Genomic DNA, 14,765 nt, shown 5'->3' with positions numbered 1-14,765 from the left:
TTGTGACCAACTATAGACATTTTTTCTACTTACACAGCAAAATTTTATTTAGTTGGGTGAAAAAAATTTGTAAAAATTAATTTCAAACTATAATATGGTATGTGGGGCAGCAAATTCACACTAGTTGCAAAAGGCGCCATCTCAGGCAGTTGACTTAAAAAGAATCACGTCCTTTCAGCGCGTATGAGGGCAGCGCTGACAGGTATTACTTTGATTCATCCTGAGTAATATTACTTCCTTCACTGTCCCAGGTACAGGACGAAAAATCTGGGAACGGGTATAATGACTGGGAAGAAAATGACACATTTTCATACAACAATTACATCCGCGAAGACCCACCACTATCCTCACCTAGCGACGACTTTTTACCCGAACCTTCTGTTTCAGTCACCTTGCTCCAGGTGCCGCCACTATTCATTATGTGCCCAGTGGCGCCTGCCCAAAAACTCGGGAACGACAAAACAAGCGCGCGAAATTTGACCGCTTTCAGGAGACGCATGAAAACGATGGCGTTCGCACTGACACAACATATCTTTATCAGTTTCCATTCCGTCACGGCCTGCCGATGGCTGAAATGAAATGAACAATTGTGCCCCTGTGTCGAAAACAGCCCGCAAAAATTCGAAAATAAATTCCTCATGAACGAGATGTTCACTCGACGTTTTGTCTACTTAGGCAGCAAAGTATCAACAATTTCTTCGATACTTATAAACGCAGTAAAAACAAATGTACGAGAAGATATCATGACGACTAACGCCCCTAATCTGCACTTAGGCTGTGAGCGACGTCATTGTGGTCGGAATATTTTCGCCCAAGACCGGCTGTTTTTTAACATGCACTGAGATAACGACTTACGCTGCACTGGCAGGAAAGATAACAGAAGCACTGCTTGCCGGGTCTGAGCGTGACAATCCTTGAGGCAAACATGCCGAACTCCGAGTCATGAACCTCAACTGCGTGAAAAATAGGAAGAGCCAATGAAATAGCACGAGAATACACTTTGCTTGCAAAACCAGCCAGCACCGCACGTGCACACACTTGGCACGTAGTACGTGTACCGTAAGAACATGCGTAGCAACTTTCCAGTGTTTCTCAAAAACAAAAGCATACAACAACTGCACCTTACCGATGCTCATCTGTGGGGCACAAACTTGAAGCCTAACGAAAAAGCTTGAACCTAAATTGAGGACAGGGCAGGGAAGTATGGAAATGAAAATGGCAGGTGCAATAAGTGACAGCGGAAAAGAAACGTGGTGTGAGGGAACAAAAGTAAATAAAATCCCATCTGAAATCGAGAAGAGGAAACTAAGATTGAAGGGTATGTAAACGGAGAGAAGATAGCCAATGATCCCTGAGGCGTAATCCAAGGGAAGGAAAATGTTGCAGTGATGGCAGGGAGTCTAAATGGCCTAATTAGATTAGGTAGTTAGCGGGGAGAGGAGGGCGCAGGCGAAACAGCACAGGTAAGTTTCTGGGAGAGTGTAGAGTCCTTTCTCCTTGAATGGGCTTGGGCTGAAGATGATGATGAAGAACATCCTTAATATCCCCCGTGTTTTAGAAAGACAGACTGTACAGTGCAGCGACATGCAAGCAGTTTTTGTCATTATATTGTGTGGTTGTGCACTCATCAGAAAAAAAGGGAAAAGAGGAAAGGGGGCGTAAAGATGACAAGAAGACCAAAGAATGCGAGTTTAGATGCAGCGCATGCTCTGCACGATACCTATGAAGTATGGTATCTCCGAGATCTTTGTGCTTCAGTTTTTCCAGCTACTGAGAGGTTTGCTGGACACTGACGGTGGAGAACCGGCTTTTAAGTTAGTCGCATAAGCACTCCCACTACAGTTTGTCTAGGTCTGTACAGGGCGTTCCTCGAAATTTCAACCAAGGCAGAAAAAGATGGTGCACCTGAGGCGTCTGATGCCAAAAAAATATTTTTTGCCAAAGTGTGACAAACTTTAGAGTATCTTTTCAAACTACCGCTAATCTTTTAATTTGGCACGACTATTAAGTAAAATCTGAAATGTTATTTCAGGTCTAAGTGCCTTTAGTTAAGGTTTAGGGCAGCTGGGTCCCCAAACAGCGGAAGCAGTTCTGTCCACCGCCGTAGCACCATAGGTGGCGTCTTTTTTTTTTGGCACTTAAACAATCCTAAAATCATGAAAAAAAAACATTTACCTACAGATGCTCTTTCGGTGCCATATTGTCCGCTCCAAACCGAATTCAAAGCGCACAAAAAGTCCACGTTAACGACCATTCCAAAGTGAGAGGCCTTCGCTTACTGCGACGCGCTGCGAAATGAAAGAGCGAGCGAATGAATGAATGAATGAATGAATGAATGAATGAATGAATGAATGAATGAATGAATGAATGAATGAATGAATGAATGAATGAATGAATCCTTTATTACAAAAAAGGGATTGCGCCCTGCCGCTGTTGGGGAATTAGGAAGGATTGGGGTGTAGGCGCAGAAGCAACTTCTAGTGAGATCTACGCTTTGTAACTCAGTCGACCTTTGTTACACTACTCGAATAAAGCCACTCTCGCTACCGTATGCCGCGATTGCATGTTGTGCTGCGGAGCTTGATCGCACCTGGTCTGCTATGGTGGACACGTCGTCGTGTGGTATATGCTGAACTTTGTGTCTGCCTCACGATAAAGCTGGGAAAAAAGTAAATGATTTCTGCCTTGATCTACGGGCCTTCGCCGCTTTCCCTTCCTTTCTGTTTTGTTCTTTTATGATGACCCAACAAAAGCACCGTCTTAACTCGCTGTCGCTGTCCTGCATATCACTTATCTGAGACGGCGACATGCGCTTTCCATGTTCCGAACCACCTATTCTAACACCATGTTCCGAACGATGTGCAATTCCGCTCTTAGCCCGATGCTGAAAGTGTATTGTGCCTATTGCTTCAACAAAGTTAGCGTGCACGCTCGTTCGCTGAAAATTCGGTCAAGGACGGCGGAATTTGCTGGCACAACGCAGTAGTCAGGTGGTCTTATTTTTCATTATTCGGGGGCTTTCTATATGCCGAAAGAAAGGAGCACGAAGGAGGCACGTTGCTGAATCGGTTTTTCCTGAACCCCTCACTCATTGACAGAATGCACTGGGGCATGAAAAGAAATTAGATTTTCTATGATTATTCTTACCCGGTTAACTTCTTGGGCAGAATTTGAAAAGTACTCTGAGTTGCTCTACGCAATGGCGAAGAATTATGTGGTCCGTTGACCTCGTCTGCGTAGCTACACTCAAGTTGTGAGCCTTGATTCATGTTATGTATAGCACGCGGTGTATTACTTGCAATGAGTATATCGAATATATCGAAAAAGCTTGTTTTGTACATCTGTTTTGAAGGGAGATCTACCGCTCACGCGAAGCGAACAGGCAAAACTACTACTACTACGTTTAGCGGATTTAAGGGCAAATACACTAAGAGACCATGCTATCAGTAGCTCTGTTTTGTCCTAGGTGTGGGCTGATGTAATTCGCACGTTCGCGCCGGAAGGTTTCTGCAGCTGGCTTGGGGTGGTGTAAATTTGACAGATATGCGAGAGGCATTTCTCCTTCATTAGGCATAGTTTAAAGGGGTGAAAAGGAAGAAGCTGCTTGGAAACGCCGATTTTTGTATACAGCGCCTTGTCCGTTTTCGTTCTTCGTCCGGCCTATCCATTCTTTCGGCTTTTATTATGGAGACATGCACCAATTCGCCCAACGGTCGATTCTTCTGAATGGAAAACTACTCTCGACATTTTCGGCGCCAATTTTTTCATTTCCCTGCATCCTTTCCCTTGATTAGCTTTGAGCCATCCTCAGTACATCCTAGCACCTGACATGAGAGAATGTCAGTCAATTGACCATCGTTGTACTGTTGCGCTTTTTAAAAACGTGGGAGTCATCGAAATATGTTCAGGCACTAAGCAGTGATTCGTTAAAACAACACGAAATAAAGGCGACGTATCACATTCGAAAAAGTATCCCAAATCGATGTATGTACTATAGCGCATAGTATGACTTGCAACGCACCGGAGCGAGCTGCAGAAAGCAGGGGGGGGGGGGGGGGGGGGAGCTCACAGCGAAGCATGTGACGTGCGTGAAAAAACAAAAGGAAAGGTATTGGCAATTCCAGAGATGCGCGTTGCCCCTGGGCTAGGGCATCGTAAGCGCGCTCATCAACGAGTCCGGGTATGGGCGTAGTCAGGCTGATGATGAAGATGATGTTGACGCCAGGGCGCTGCGGAGGCGGTGGCTCGTTGAAAGTAAACCTGCGCGCGATATTACCTTAGCTGAAAAAGGGAAATAATGCAGTGGACGAGCAAACCATGACTTTGAATTATTACAAAGGCACGAGACCAGTGCTTCGCCTCCTTGGAAGGAAGGCTTGCTGGTCGCGTGTGCCGCCACAAAAACGCAGCACCATTGACTACGGTTGGTAATGCATTCACGGTTACTATTGGATATAAACGCTGCAGTCGTAAAACTGCAGTGTGCAAAAAATAACGTTGCCACCGTCGCGGATGGACAGGCGTCAAACACGCCGTCTTTCAACACCTTTCCCAGCAGTGCTGCTAATACAAACATGCTCGCAAACGAAAATCAAGCGAAAGTACTTTGCACACCTTACAACATTTCCCTCCGCTGTAACGATATGCAGCAATTTCAAGACAGCTCTCTTCTTATATACAGCGTAGCTTTGACTTTTAGCATATATTTTCGTCCTTTCTCCGGTTGTTCTGTGTTATACACAGCGTTTGAACGGAAAAGGGTAAAGAAAGCAGCCACGCACCTGGCACGGTGTGTACATTGGATGCAGGATAACTACATTCTACACATCCTTCCCAAACTGTGTCGTCTTTAGCCAGCCATCTCAATTCCTGTGAATTTTTATTTAAAAAATAAGGATATTCGCCGCCGTCTAAACATCACAACTTCGAATTTTTTGTACTTTCTACTCATATTCCCATTTCTAAATATGATATTGTTGAAATCTCATATATGGTATGGCATATGATATTCATACGCGGTGTCTATACAACTATGCAATGCAAGAATGATATAGCAACCTACCTGTGCACTTGATGTCATCGCGAATGTCCAATGCACCGAAGTGCACAGACGCGAGAAGCAGCATAGACCGTCGAGGCGTCACCAGAGCGGAGTCGGTGTCACTGTTGGCAACCCCGTGGCTGCACTGGGTCACCTGCATCGTGAAGATGGTGGCCATCTCACCCAGGTTGGTCACGTCGACCCGCACCACCGAGCTGGAATCGCTGCTCTGAGCGGACACGACGTTGATTCTACCTTTCTTCCTGACACGGAGAGAGAAACCAACACGCCAGAGGAGAAGCCCGTCAGTTCGTGATGCATGAAGAAATATTCAACGGTTATAGGTGACAGAAGACAGTCCGAAACCGTGCGTTCAATACGACAGGAAAAAAAAATGGCTAGCGGTTTAGCTTTGCTAAGCACGAAATATTGAGTGAAAGCAAGGTTTTTTGCAGGTACACACCACAGCCTAGTACCTTAAAGTGCGATTGAGGTGTCCAATGGTCCAGGGAGCCATTTGTACATCTTTCCTGCAAAATCAACAGAGTCTAAACCTTCCGTTGGTTTTGAGAAAAGAAAATGCGCCCAACTGCATCAATTTGCATGTGGTGATTGCCGCGTGCTCACAGCACGATTGAGGTGTCCACTGACACAGTGAACCAGTTCAGAGGCTTCGCACAGACACACTGCTGAAACCTGGGGAGTGCGGCTAAAAGTCTTTCCGCACTAAAAACAGCGCTCCGAAATGGAGTGACGAAGATACGATCAAAACGTATAAGGCTGAACTAGCAGCTAAAAAAATTCTTCCGGAAACAGAGTATGTACAGACAGGAGTATCTACAGAATCTACGGAGGCATAACTGAGTACGTTCAGAAGAGGAAACACGTAATCAGTAATCGCTAGCTTTCAATAAACGCAAACTATTGGTGAAGACTCAGGATAGGCTAGCCAAAGTTTTCAATCCTAGTTAAGTGCTGTCTTTTCTCTTTCTTGATGAACCAGTCGACCGAATTACTAGCCAATATTGTGCCGTTCGCCGGCGCTCATGAAATGACGCAACGACTCTCACGCCCTCTTTGACCAGCAGTGGTATGTAGCTTTACACATACTGCTTGAACGCCGCCACGGTGGCTCAGTGGTTATTGGGCTCGGCTGCTGAGCAGAAAGACGAGGGTTTGATCCCCGCCGCGGCGGTCGAATTCCAATGGAGGCAAAAATCCAGAGGCCCATGTACTCTGAGATGGGAGTGCACGTTAAACAACCTCAGATGTTCCCAATTTCCAGAGCTCTTCTCAAAGCCGTCCCTCATAGCCTGAGTCGCTTTGGGACGTTAAACTCCCACAACCAGTAAGGAATAACATATTGTTTGGGGCTTTAATTGACCGTCCAGAGCGCATCTTGGGACCACAAGTACCAGCGACAAAAGCATCATCAATGTGAAACACAGCAGCGGCAGACACACAGAAGTTTCGCGAAAAATGCTGACAACATTCATATGTGTTTGCAGCACGTCTTGAGACGCTACGCGCTGTATTAAAGAGCCAAAGATATTTAACCCTGCCGTGATATACACATTTTGTAATCAAATGCATACTGTAATTCACATCGCCTCATTTAATTTCGTAGACACCACGCTACACTAGCATTAAACAATTTTTGAATGGCCGTCATTTTTGCTTGTGAGCTACTAGTTATCCCATAAGGCACTATTCAAGAACTTAAAGCCCCAATAGAGAGGCGGTATTGAAAACTAACCCGTCAAACAATTAGTACCGCTCAGTACGCTTACCCGGACTTGCGCCGAAACATATAGGAAGTATATTCAGCCCCCAGTTCACGGGTCATGGCGTTCAGACTTGGCGGAAGGCTTCGATTTTTATAGTATTTCGACGACAATTTTATGGGTCGCTTGCGATCATAAGGAAGCCAGTCACGATAAGCAGAAATATTTCAACTAAAACAGTACTTCTGGCAAGCATGTGCTTTAGTTTCTTTTAATGACGAATGAAACATAATTTTCTTGACAGATTACGTGTACACGTGTGCTTCCTTGACATCTGCTTCAGATTTTATCAATGACATCTTGTCATGCGTAGTTGAAATAGACTCTCACATGAACAGCCGGGAAGCGTCTCCAGTTTTTATCAAAGAACGCCTCCCCGCGTTTCTCTTCATTGGACCCTAGGGAACCTGCACTTATACCGTACTCAAAGTCTGTGTAAATATGGCTCTCAGGTGCCCACTAAAATTGAGACAGCTGTGCCACATTTCCTTTCCCGAGAAAGGCACTAATCTCCTATTTAATTTATATTTGTAGGCTGCTAGCGACAGCTCTATCGCAGTGGTGTCATGAAATTTGCGGCTCAGTAGTAGTGCGTATGTCAAAAAAAGTAATATCGGCACTCCTGGACCACGCAAGCACCTCACCAACCAGGGTAAAAAAAGAAGGGATTACTGTATGCACCAGGTGGTTAATAACCTTGTGGTCACGTGATTAAGGTACGCTCTTATTGAACCTGAATGTGCGAGCCCTTTCAGGCCGAAGAGAGTGGTTGAGCCATCGTCGTCTCCTCATTCCCCAGCACTGGGGCGAGTGCGTGGTAGTACAATTTTTCAAGGTAGAACGCGAATAGTAATGTAAGAAAAAATATTTCTTTAGTGCGACGGAACTGTAACCAGAATTCGCATCAAGACCTTTAGCTCCATTTGTTTTTAATTTGATTCCAATTTCAACAATTCATGGTGGAACAAAAGCGCAAACTTAGACAGAGAACACAGAACAAGAGGGGAGACACTACAAGCGCGGACTTGCTACTAAGGTTTATTAGAAAAACAGAACAGAGTATATAGAGTAACCACCTCGGACTGCTTTGGTCATAACCACGGGGAAATAGATTACATGAATGGGGTGAAAGAGATATCTAAACAAGAGCGGCGCGCGTATGCACCCGGTTGTTTAAGCTCTTGTTTAGATATCTCTTTCACGCCATGCACGTAATCTATTTCCCCGTGGTTATGACTTAAGCAGCCTGAGGTGGTTACTGTATATACTCTGTTCCGTTTTCTAATAAACCTTAGTTGCAAGTCAGCGCTTGTAGTGTCTCCCCTCTTGTTCAGTGTTCTATAAGTTTGCGCTGTAGTTCCACCATGAATTCACCTGTGGCAAGACCTACATAGGTCAGACAGGGCGTTGTGTAAACGTGCGGCTAAAAGAACACGAGAAATCGCTCTCTGGGTCGAAGTCCTCGCATTTGGTTGACCATTGCCAAGGATGTAAAGAGTGTAAGCCGGATTGTGTGCCGGAATGTGGGCCAGTGTGCAAGAAAAAATGCAATCCACTTTATGCGCAGGCTGAAATTCTGTCAAATCATAAAGAACGCCTCCAGCGCGAAATTACCGAGGCTTTTTATATTTCGCGACAGGGAAATTCATGCATAAGCGCACCGTCCATTTCTTTAACAGCAAAGGAGCTGGCATATCTGGATCACACGTGGAATTAATATCATTTCCTTCTCCCTCCTTTTTTGGGGTTTTTTTGGGTATTTTGGTTTACCCTTCGTGATTGTGACCATGAAGTTTCCTGTTTTTGCACTTTTTATGTACCTTTTGTACCCTCAGCACTCTTCAGATGTATCGCCCTCTAAGGTTTATCTTGACGATATCATGTATGTTTCTTTTTGATTTACTTCACGAGATAGATATATATGTCATATGTTCTTCCATTAAAGTTTTAGTTGCGAAAAAGCGCTCGTGTTGTGTCTTCTCTTCTACTTTAGTCCTCGTTTTTGGCGCTAACTTCATCATGAATTCACACAAACTAGACCAAATGTCTGCTCTGTTACAGTTTAAACAACTTGCTTCGATTCAATTTTTTGAGCATCTTGTTGCGTCAGAAAAAGAAATGAAAAAGCAAACGTGTTAGCTCTTACGGTGGAATCATATAGTTCATGTAATAAGTTTCGCGTAAACAAGCACAGGCAACCAGAAAGACGACTCACACGCACACACAAGAGCTACTGACAAGAAGCGATGCAGTGTTGTCAGTAACACTTTTTTTGTGTGTGTGCTTCGTCTTTCTCGTGGTCTGTGTCTGCCTGCACTGAAACTTTTGAAGATATCGATACGCAATAACCTGCCCAAAAAGCGGTTATAACATTCGTAGTTCCTTGCAGCCAGTTCTGCCACGTTAATGTTGCATCGTCTTTCAAAATTTCTGTTTAGTTGATACTACTTCTAACCATCTGAAAACAATCTGTCGATGAAGGTCTTGTGATTATTTTACGGTTTTCATTAGCTGCTACCAAAGAACGCACAATACCCTTGTCTCAGAAGCGCAATGTCGTCGGCGTTTATCTCGAGCAGGATGAGGCTCAGGTGCGGATGGTCGTAGATGAAACTCAGGAACCGCTCGCCGCTTGTCTCGTTTAACAGGATGGGCGACTCAGGAAGGCTATCCTTGAAGTAGCTCAGAAGTATTGGAGAGGCCGGTTCGCCAGAGGCGACCTTTTCCTGCGCGAAATATCGTACAAGGAGCGGTGAGGTTGTCGGCAATCTGGCGTTCGTGAGCGATGTCTATGTTTTCTTGTCTATGTATGTTTTCTATGTTTTCATCATGAGTGCGTTCACACAAAACAATTTGTAACCCCCTCCTTATGTAATGCCCTCGGGCCTTTAAGGACGAAATAAATGAAATAAATGAAATGAAATGAATTACAAAAATAGGCGCATGCAGCGCGTTAAGGTCCAGATAGCATCTTTCTCGGCAGAACAACCTGAAGAATGTTACGCACACGGAAAATGCTGATGCTACAGAGACATCCTGAAGAGTAGAGAGCTAGCAATATCTACGGATAAAATAAACAAGCTTATGCAGTTTCAACGCTTTCCAGCCAATACTCCCATAGAAAACACAGCGCGCTGCCTTCGACATATCGCATTTACTTCCAAAATCACATGCCGCTCCTAGCCAAGGATTGCGGGGGCGGATTTCTATCGCAAGCACAGCAGTATGCATTCTGCTGTTTAGTGCATGTCTCCCGAAAAATATGTCACTGACTTAATTATAAACCACACTTTTAAGCAATCATTTATGATATCCATAACATATGGGCTCATTCGACGAGACAAAGGCAGCCACTCAGAGATGCAAGGTAGGGTTATATAAATTCGTTCACGATCAAATGAGTATGACTGAGAAGGGCGCTCACACATGTAATGAAACAGGATGTAAAAAAAAAACTAAAAACTTAAAGAATTAGCCCTTATGTGCTCCAAAAGCACAGGTGAGCACTTCGCTTCCTTGTTCTCCGAAAAAAGAAACCACTACGGACGAGCGTCCGGTAAATTCTGGATGGTTCGTTGAAGTTCTTCGGAGAGCCTCAGATCTATCCAAAATACGCGGGTTCGATCCAGGCCGCAGCGGATGAATTTCTTTGGAGGAGAAATTGTAGAGGCCCATGTACTGGGCGATGTCAGCGCAAGTTAAGGAACCCCAGATGGTTGAAATTTCCGGAGTCCTGCAATACGGCGTCCTTCATAGCCTGAGTCGCTTTGGGGTGTTAAACCTCCATAAACCTAAACCTAACCTCCAAAGGTGATGATTCGGGATTAATGCACATGGTGAAGAAATATACTTAAAAATTTACAAAGGCAAACTACAAGTTACACAAGGGAAGTAATCCATACAAATAAAAGTAACTGAAACGAAATGATCTAAGAGAAACAAAATATTTACTACTTGCGACAAACTACTACAACACCTAATTTATCGACTGAAGAATCGAGTTAAAGCCTAGGCAGTCTAAAGTACATGAAAAACACTGAGGCTCTACCTAGACTCTAGTGGCCTTGTCGAAACTGCTATATCCTATTTGTTTTTGCGCTTCTGATTTCGCGAATCAAGAAGGTGAGCAGTAATTTCATGAGACCCACCCCTTGGCTGCGACAAACAGATAAAATTTCAATACATATTAGCACCCGTCTCTGATAGTTGGGCTCCCCCTCGAAACCAAGACTTAGCTGAAAATAAACCAGGAAATATAGTAAACATTCAGAACAACCTTTCCGCGTGATTTTCTGTGCCTTCTCATTACATCTGCACGTGCCTACTCGTATCTGGTTTGCGCGCCTGCAGTTGCCTTTCTCTTTTTGGCAGATGACGTGTCCGTTTTGCTAACTGCTGCAAGTTGACACAGGGCTGATGGAAACAACCATGGTTGGGCTAACCGAGCGCCTCGACTAATCCTGTTAGTGCCAGCTCCTGTGACAATGTTGACTGCGGAGCGGTTGGTGGCGGCAAGCACGAAAGGAAAGCAGCGCCGCTGCGCCGGCATGACTACCCGCAAACGGAAGGAAAGTATTTTGTCTTCTTCATCGGAGGCTCTAAGGTGTTGCGTTTACCTCTTCCGTTATCGTGAGAGCGCAGAGTCTAGGGTGCTCCGATGCAACTTTCCTTTGGTAAGGTGGTAACACTTATGGTCCAATCGGGAGACTATTTTGAATCACATGCATCCCGCCAATCGCCTCAATGGAGAAAAAGGTTCTAAAAATTTAATTTGTATCAAGACTTCGGTATCTGGAAGGAGAATAGCACGCTAATATGTGCCAAAGACACGAAAATTGTGTTTTTAGTAAAAACGCTTTGATGAGGCTAGATATGACTATGTGCTTAAAAATGGCAGAGATGTCATGACCATAACAAAGAAACCTGCATCGAGCCACGCTAGCGGGGTCTACTTGAGCGGCGACGCCTGCTGACGAGAGACCTTAGTTACGTGTCACGCTTCTTCCTCGATCCCGGCAGGGGATTCGCCGTCATGGTGCAAGGAGGGCTTTCCCCGCCTTACCGAGGACATTCAGTCGATAAAGACATTGATATGCGCAACTCTTTTCCGTATGCTTGAGGGGACCATGCGGACAGGGAATTTCAGGAAGACATCGCGTAGCCCGCAGGGGTACAGCCACCTCAGCCGAATGTAATTATTAAACAAGTAAACGAGGCCGTAAATAAGCGCGGCCTTACACGTCCCTTTGAAACGGAGTTCAGGTCACCGTGTTCCAAAGATCATAAGCAATGTACTGCCAGCAGCCCCACCGTCTTCGCGTTCTTTGACAGCTAATGGCTCTCAGTTCAGCAGACCGAAAGCGATTAGTTCAATACTGTTTCCAAAGTAAAAGCGCAGAATTTTAAAAACACATTAGTGGCTCTCAGGTGTATCACAGGATGTGAATATTATTCTATTTTACAAAGAGCAAAGCTTTGCACAGCACGATATTTACTGCCAGGATCAAGATAAGAACACTAGTGAATGCACCCGGCGTCCATCTTTTCCAGCCTTTTGTGTTTCTGATCAGTAAAAATCCTGTGCCACACCCCCCATTACTAAATATCACACACTAGAGCTTGCGCTTCTTTTTGTTTAAACGCTCCAAAAGAGGTTAAAAGCAAGAAATGCCGACGTAATGCGACCTAATAATTAGGTTTTATAATGCCCGGAAACTTGGCGATTGTCCAGAATGAGAAAGAAAATTGTATTGAAATGCATGCCGCTGCAAGGTTGCATGATACAACGTTGCATGTTGTATCGATTAGGGCTTTAAGTTGCATTAAATCCTAACAGCCATGAAATTAAACCGCCTTAAACACGGAACGGGATGCGTCCCTTACCTCTTCGTCGAGGTAAATATCGTATGGCTCTCCTTCTAAACACCTGTAACGAAGAAAACAATAATATAATAAAGTCTATTTACACTCAGTTATACCAGGATGCAGGCATGTCTAATGCAACCTAGGTAACCAGTAGCGAAGGTTTGCACCCCGATCCCAACGACAGAGCTCACAGCTGTGTAAGCGAAGGGAGATGATTTTATTAGGTATTAATGTTTACGAAATTCGCTCCCTCAAAAGCAACTCCACAGAGTTAGCTTGCGCAGAAAGAGCGTTTTTTTTGTATGAATGTCCTTGCTGAGCATAAATATTTCTGTAGGAAGGTAACACTTTTTTTATTCAAATCCCGGCAATTTTTCTTTTTGTTTGAATGCTCTATCTCTTAGTCTGGTGTCTTAATTACAAAATGCAAAAACCTTGCTCAAGGGGACATGCGATTCATTTCTTGCTGCCCACCATATCAGCAATTCTCGCTACAGGGACAGCTTTTGAGTTGTTTCAATACATTTCAGCGTCATGTCTGCACCAAGACTAGAAATGACACTCCAAGACCGTGGACAAACAGGGTCTCAGATTCATACAAACTCAGCGACCGAAAGATTTTATGACTTTACCTGTTGCCTGTTTTATCGCACATCTACACGTGCTACAAGGCTCTTAAAGGTTGAGATTTGGAGAAATGCAATTTATAAAGCACTGTTTAATCCACAGTGTCTCAGCATCAGTGAAACCAATAAGCATGTCTAGTAGTAAAAAGATGTCCGGGCACCGCTCATGACGCACATGCAGCAGCCGCGAGCTGCAGAGTAGTTCCATAGTGCTTTGGCGTTTTCTTTCCAATGGATTCCTGTTTAACAGGTGACTTCATCATCTAGTAACCCACTATACAGCCCTCAGCGACAGAACTGTCGCCTAGATGCATTTTACGATGCCTACTCATCCATAAGCCGCGTCCGAAAGCGCACTTTTCTCATTGCAAGCGCAATACTTAAAAATAACAAAATGACAGCGGGCATTGCTCTCAGCTCTTCGTCTGTGTACCTCTTGTTAGTCGAGTGGCAGTGCTCGGACGTGTTGGCCACAGACTTGTTTATGCACTCCATGACGTCCGCGGGCTTCGTCAGGTTGCTGGGAACGAGCATAATGCTATCGGATCCTTTCTGCGAAGCGCGCAAAGAATAAAGAACTGGGTCTGCGTCATAGCGGCTACGAAAACAATAAGCTGAATATCGGCGTTCGAAAGAAGCGAAAAAGAATAAGCTTTTCGCGGCGTATGCTTTCGGGATAGTGAGGCCTTGATCACAGATTACTCCATAGCGCAACACACAGCACATAATGGAAGAGATAGCGCTCGTCCTGTCTACCTTAATGTGTCGTGTGCTCTGTGTCCATGTACCAAGTAATGCGTCTCTAATAGGCTTTCGAGCGGCAAAATGCATTATAACTCAGTAACGATGCAGTCTGGGCTTGCTAGTGTGACATGACATGAAAGTCTCAACGCACAACCAAACAAGGACTATGAAGAAAGGCAGCAACACACGAGCGCTAACTTGCAACAATTTATTATGAACCGCAGAGCGCAATTTAACGGTAAGTCATGACCTGATGTAACAGATGCGCAGCCAGCGAAGTAATCAATTCCTGCGCAGGTATTGCGATTTTTTCGAAGACAACACGACATACGGCTTGGACACAGATATCCCCTAAACGTTAAATCAGCTCTGCCTCAATGAGTTCGTGCGTTAGTTGGCAGCTGCTTTTGTGATTATAGTGCAGTCCTGGTAGATTGGTGCAGAGTTCCATGTCGCACTGGGGCCTTCTCTTGGGCCAGAGAGGGGTACTGCTCTAGGAACTACACTTTATTCACATTTCCTACAGTGAAACACGAGGAACCCCAGCATCTGTCCTTCATATTTATGCGGTGTTAACGGAAGCGATCACTGACACTCCTCCAACTCCTGCTGGCATACGTCTTTCAACACAAAATCGGCTGATTCCGCATATTTGACGAACTTGTCCTTGTAGATTTTTTTCCTTGTGCCCAAGCTTCTGAGAGG

General features: G+C 44.7%; 1 protein-coding gene across 1 annotated transcript in view; it reads right to left on the bottom strand.

Annotated features, from left to right (window-relative positions):
• The window catches only part of LOC149333040 (hapless 2-like), a 31,204-nt gene that overhangs the window by 8,300 nt on the left and 8,139 nt on the right, over positions 1 to 14,765 (bottom strand). The window contains exons 7-11 of the mRNA XM_089557619.1: positions 13,750 to 13,868; positions 12,709 to 12,751; positions 9,361 to 9,551; positions 5,063 to 5,304; positions 856 to 953 (exon numbers count right to left, since the gene is read on the bottom strand). Coding sequence (XP_089413745.1) covers positions 856 to 953; positions 5,063 to 5,304; positions 9,361 to 9,551; positions 12,709 to 12,751; positions 13,750 to 13,868 — 693 coding nt within the window. The remainder of the gene's footprint in view (positions 1 to 855; positions 954 to 5,062; positions 5,305 to 9,360; positions 9,552 to 12,708; positions 12,752 to 13,749; positions 13,869 to 14,765) is intronic.

This window comes from Amblyomma mixtum, chromosome 8 (assembly GCF_055824585.1).
Source record: "Amblyomma mixtum isolate Tamu chromosome 8, ASM5582458v1, whole genome shotgun sequence".
NCBI lineage: Eukaryota > Metazoa > Arthropoda > Arachnida > Ixodida > Ixodidae > Amblyomma > Amblyomma mixtum.
The sequence above is the reverse complement of the archived record's forward strand: the minus strand, read 5'-3'. Positions and strand labels throughout refer to the sequence as shown.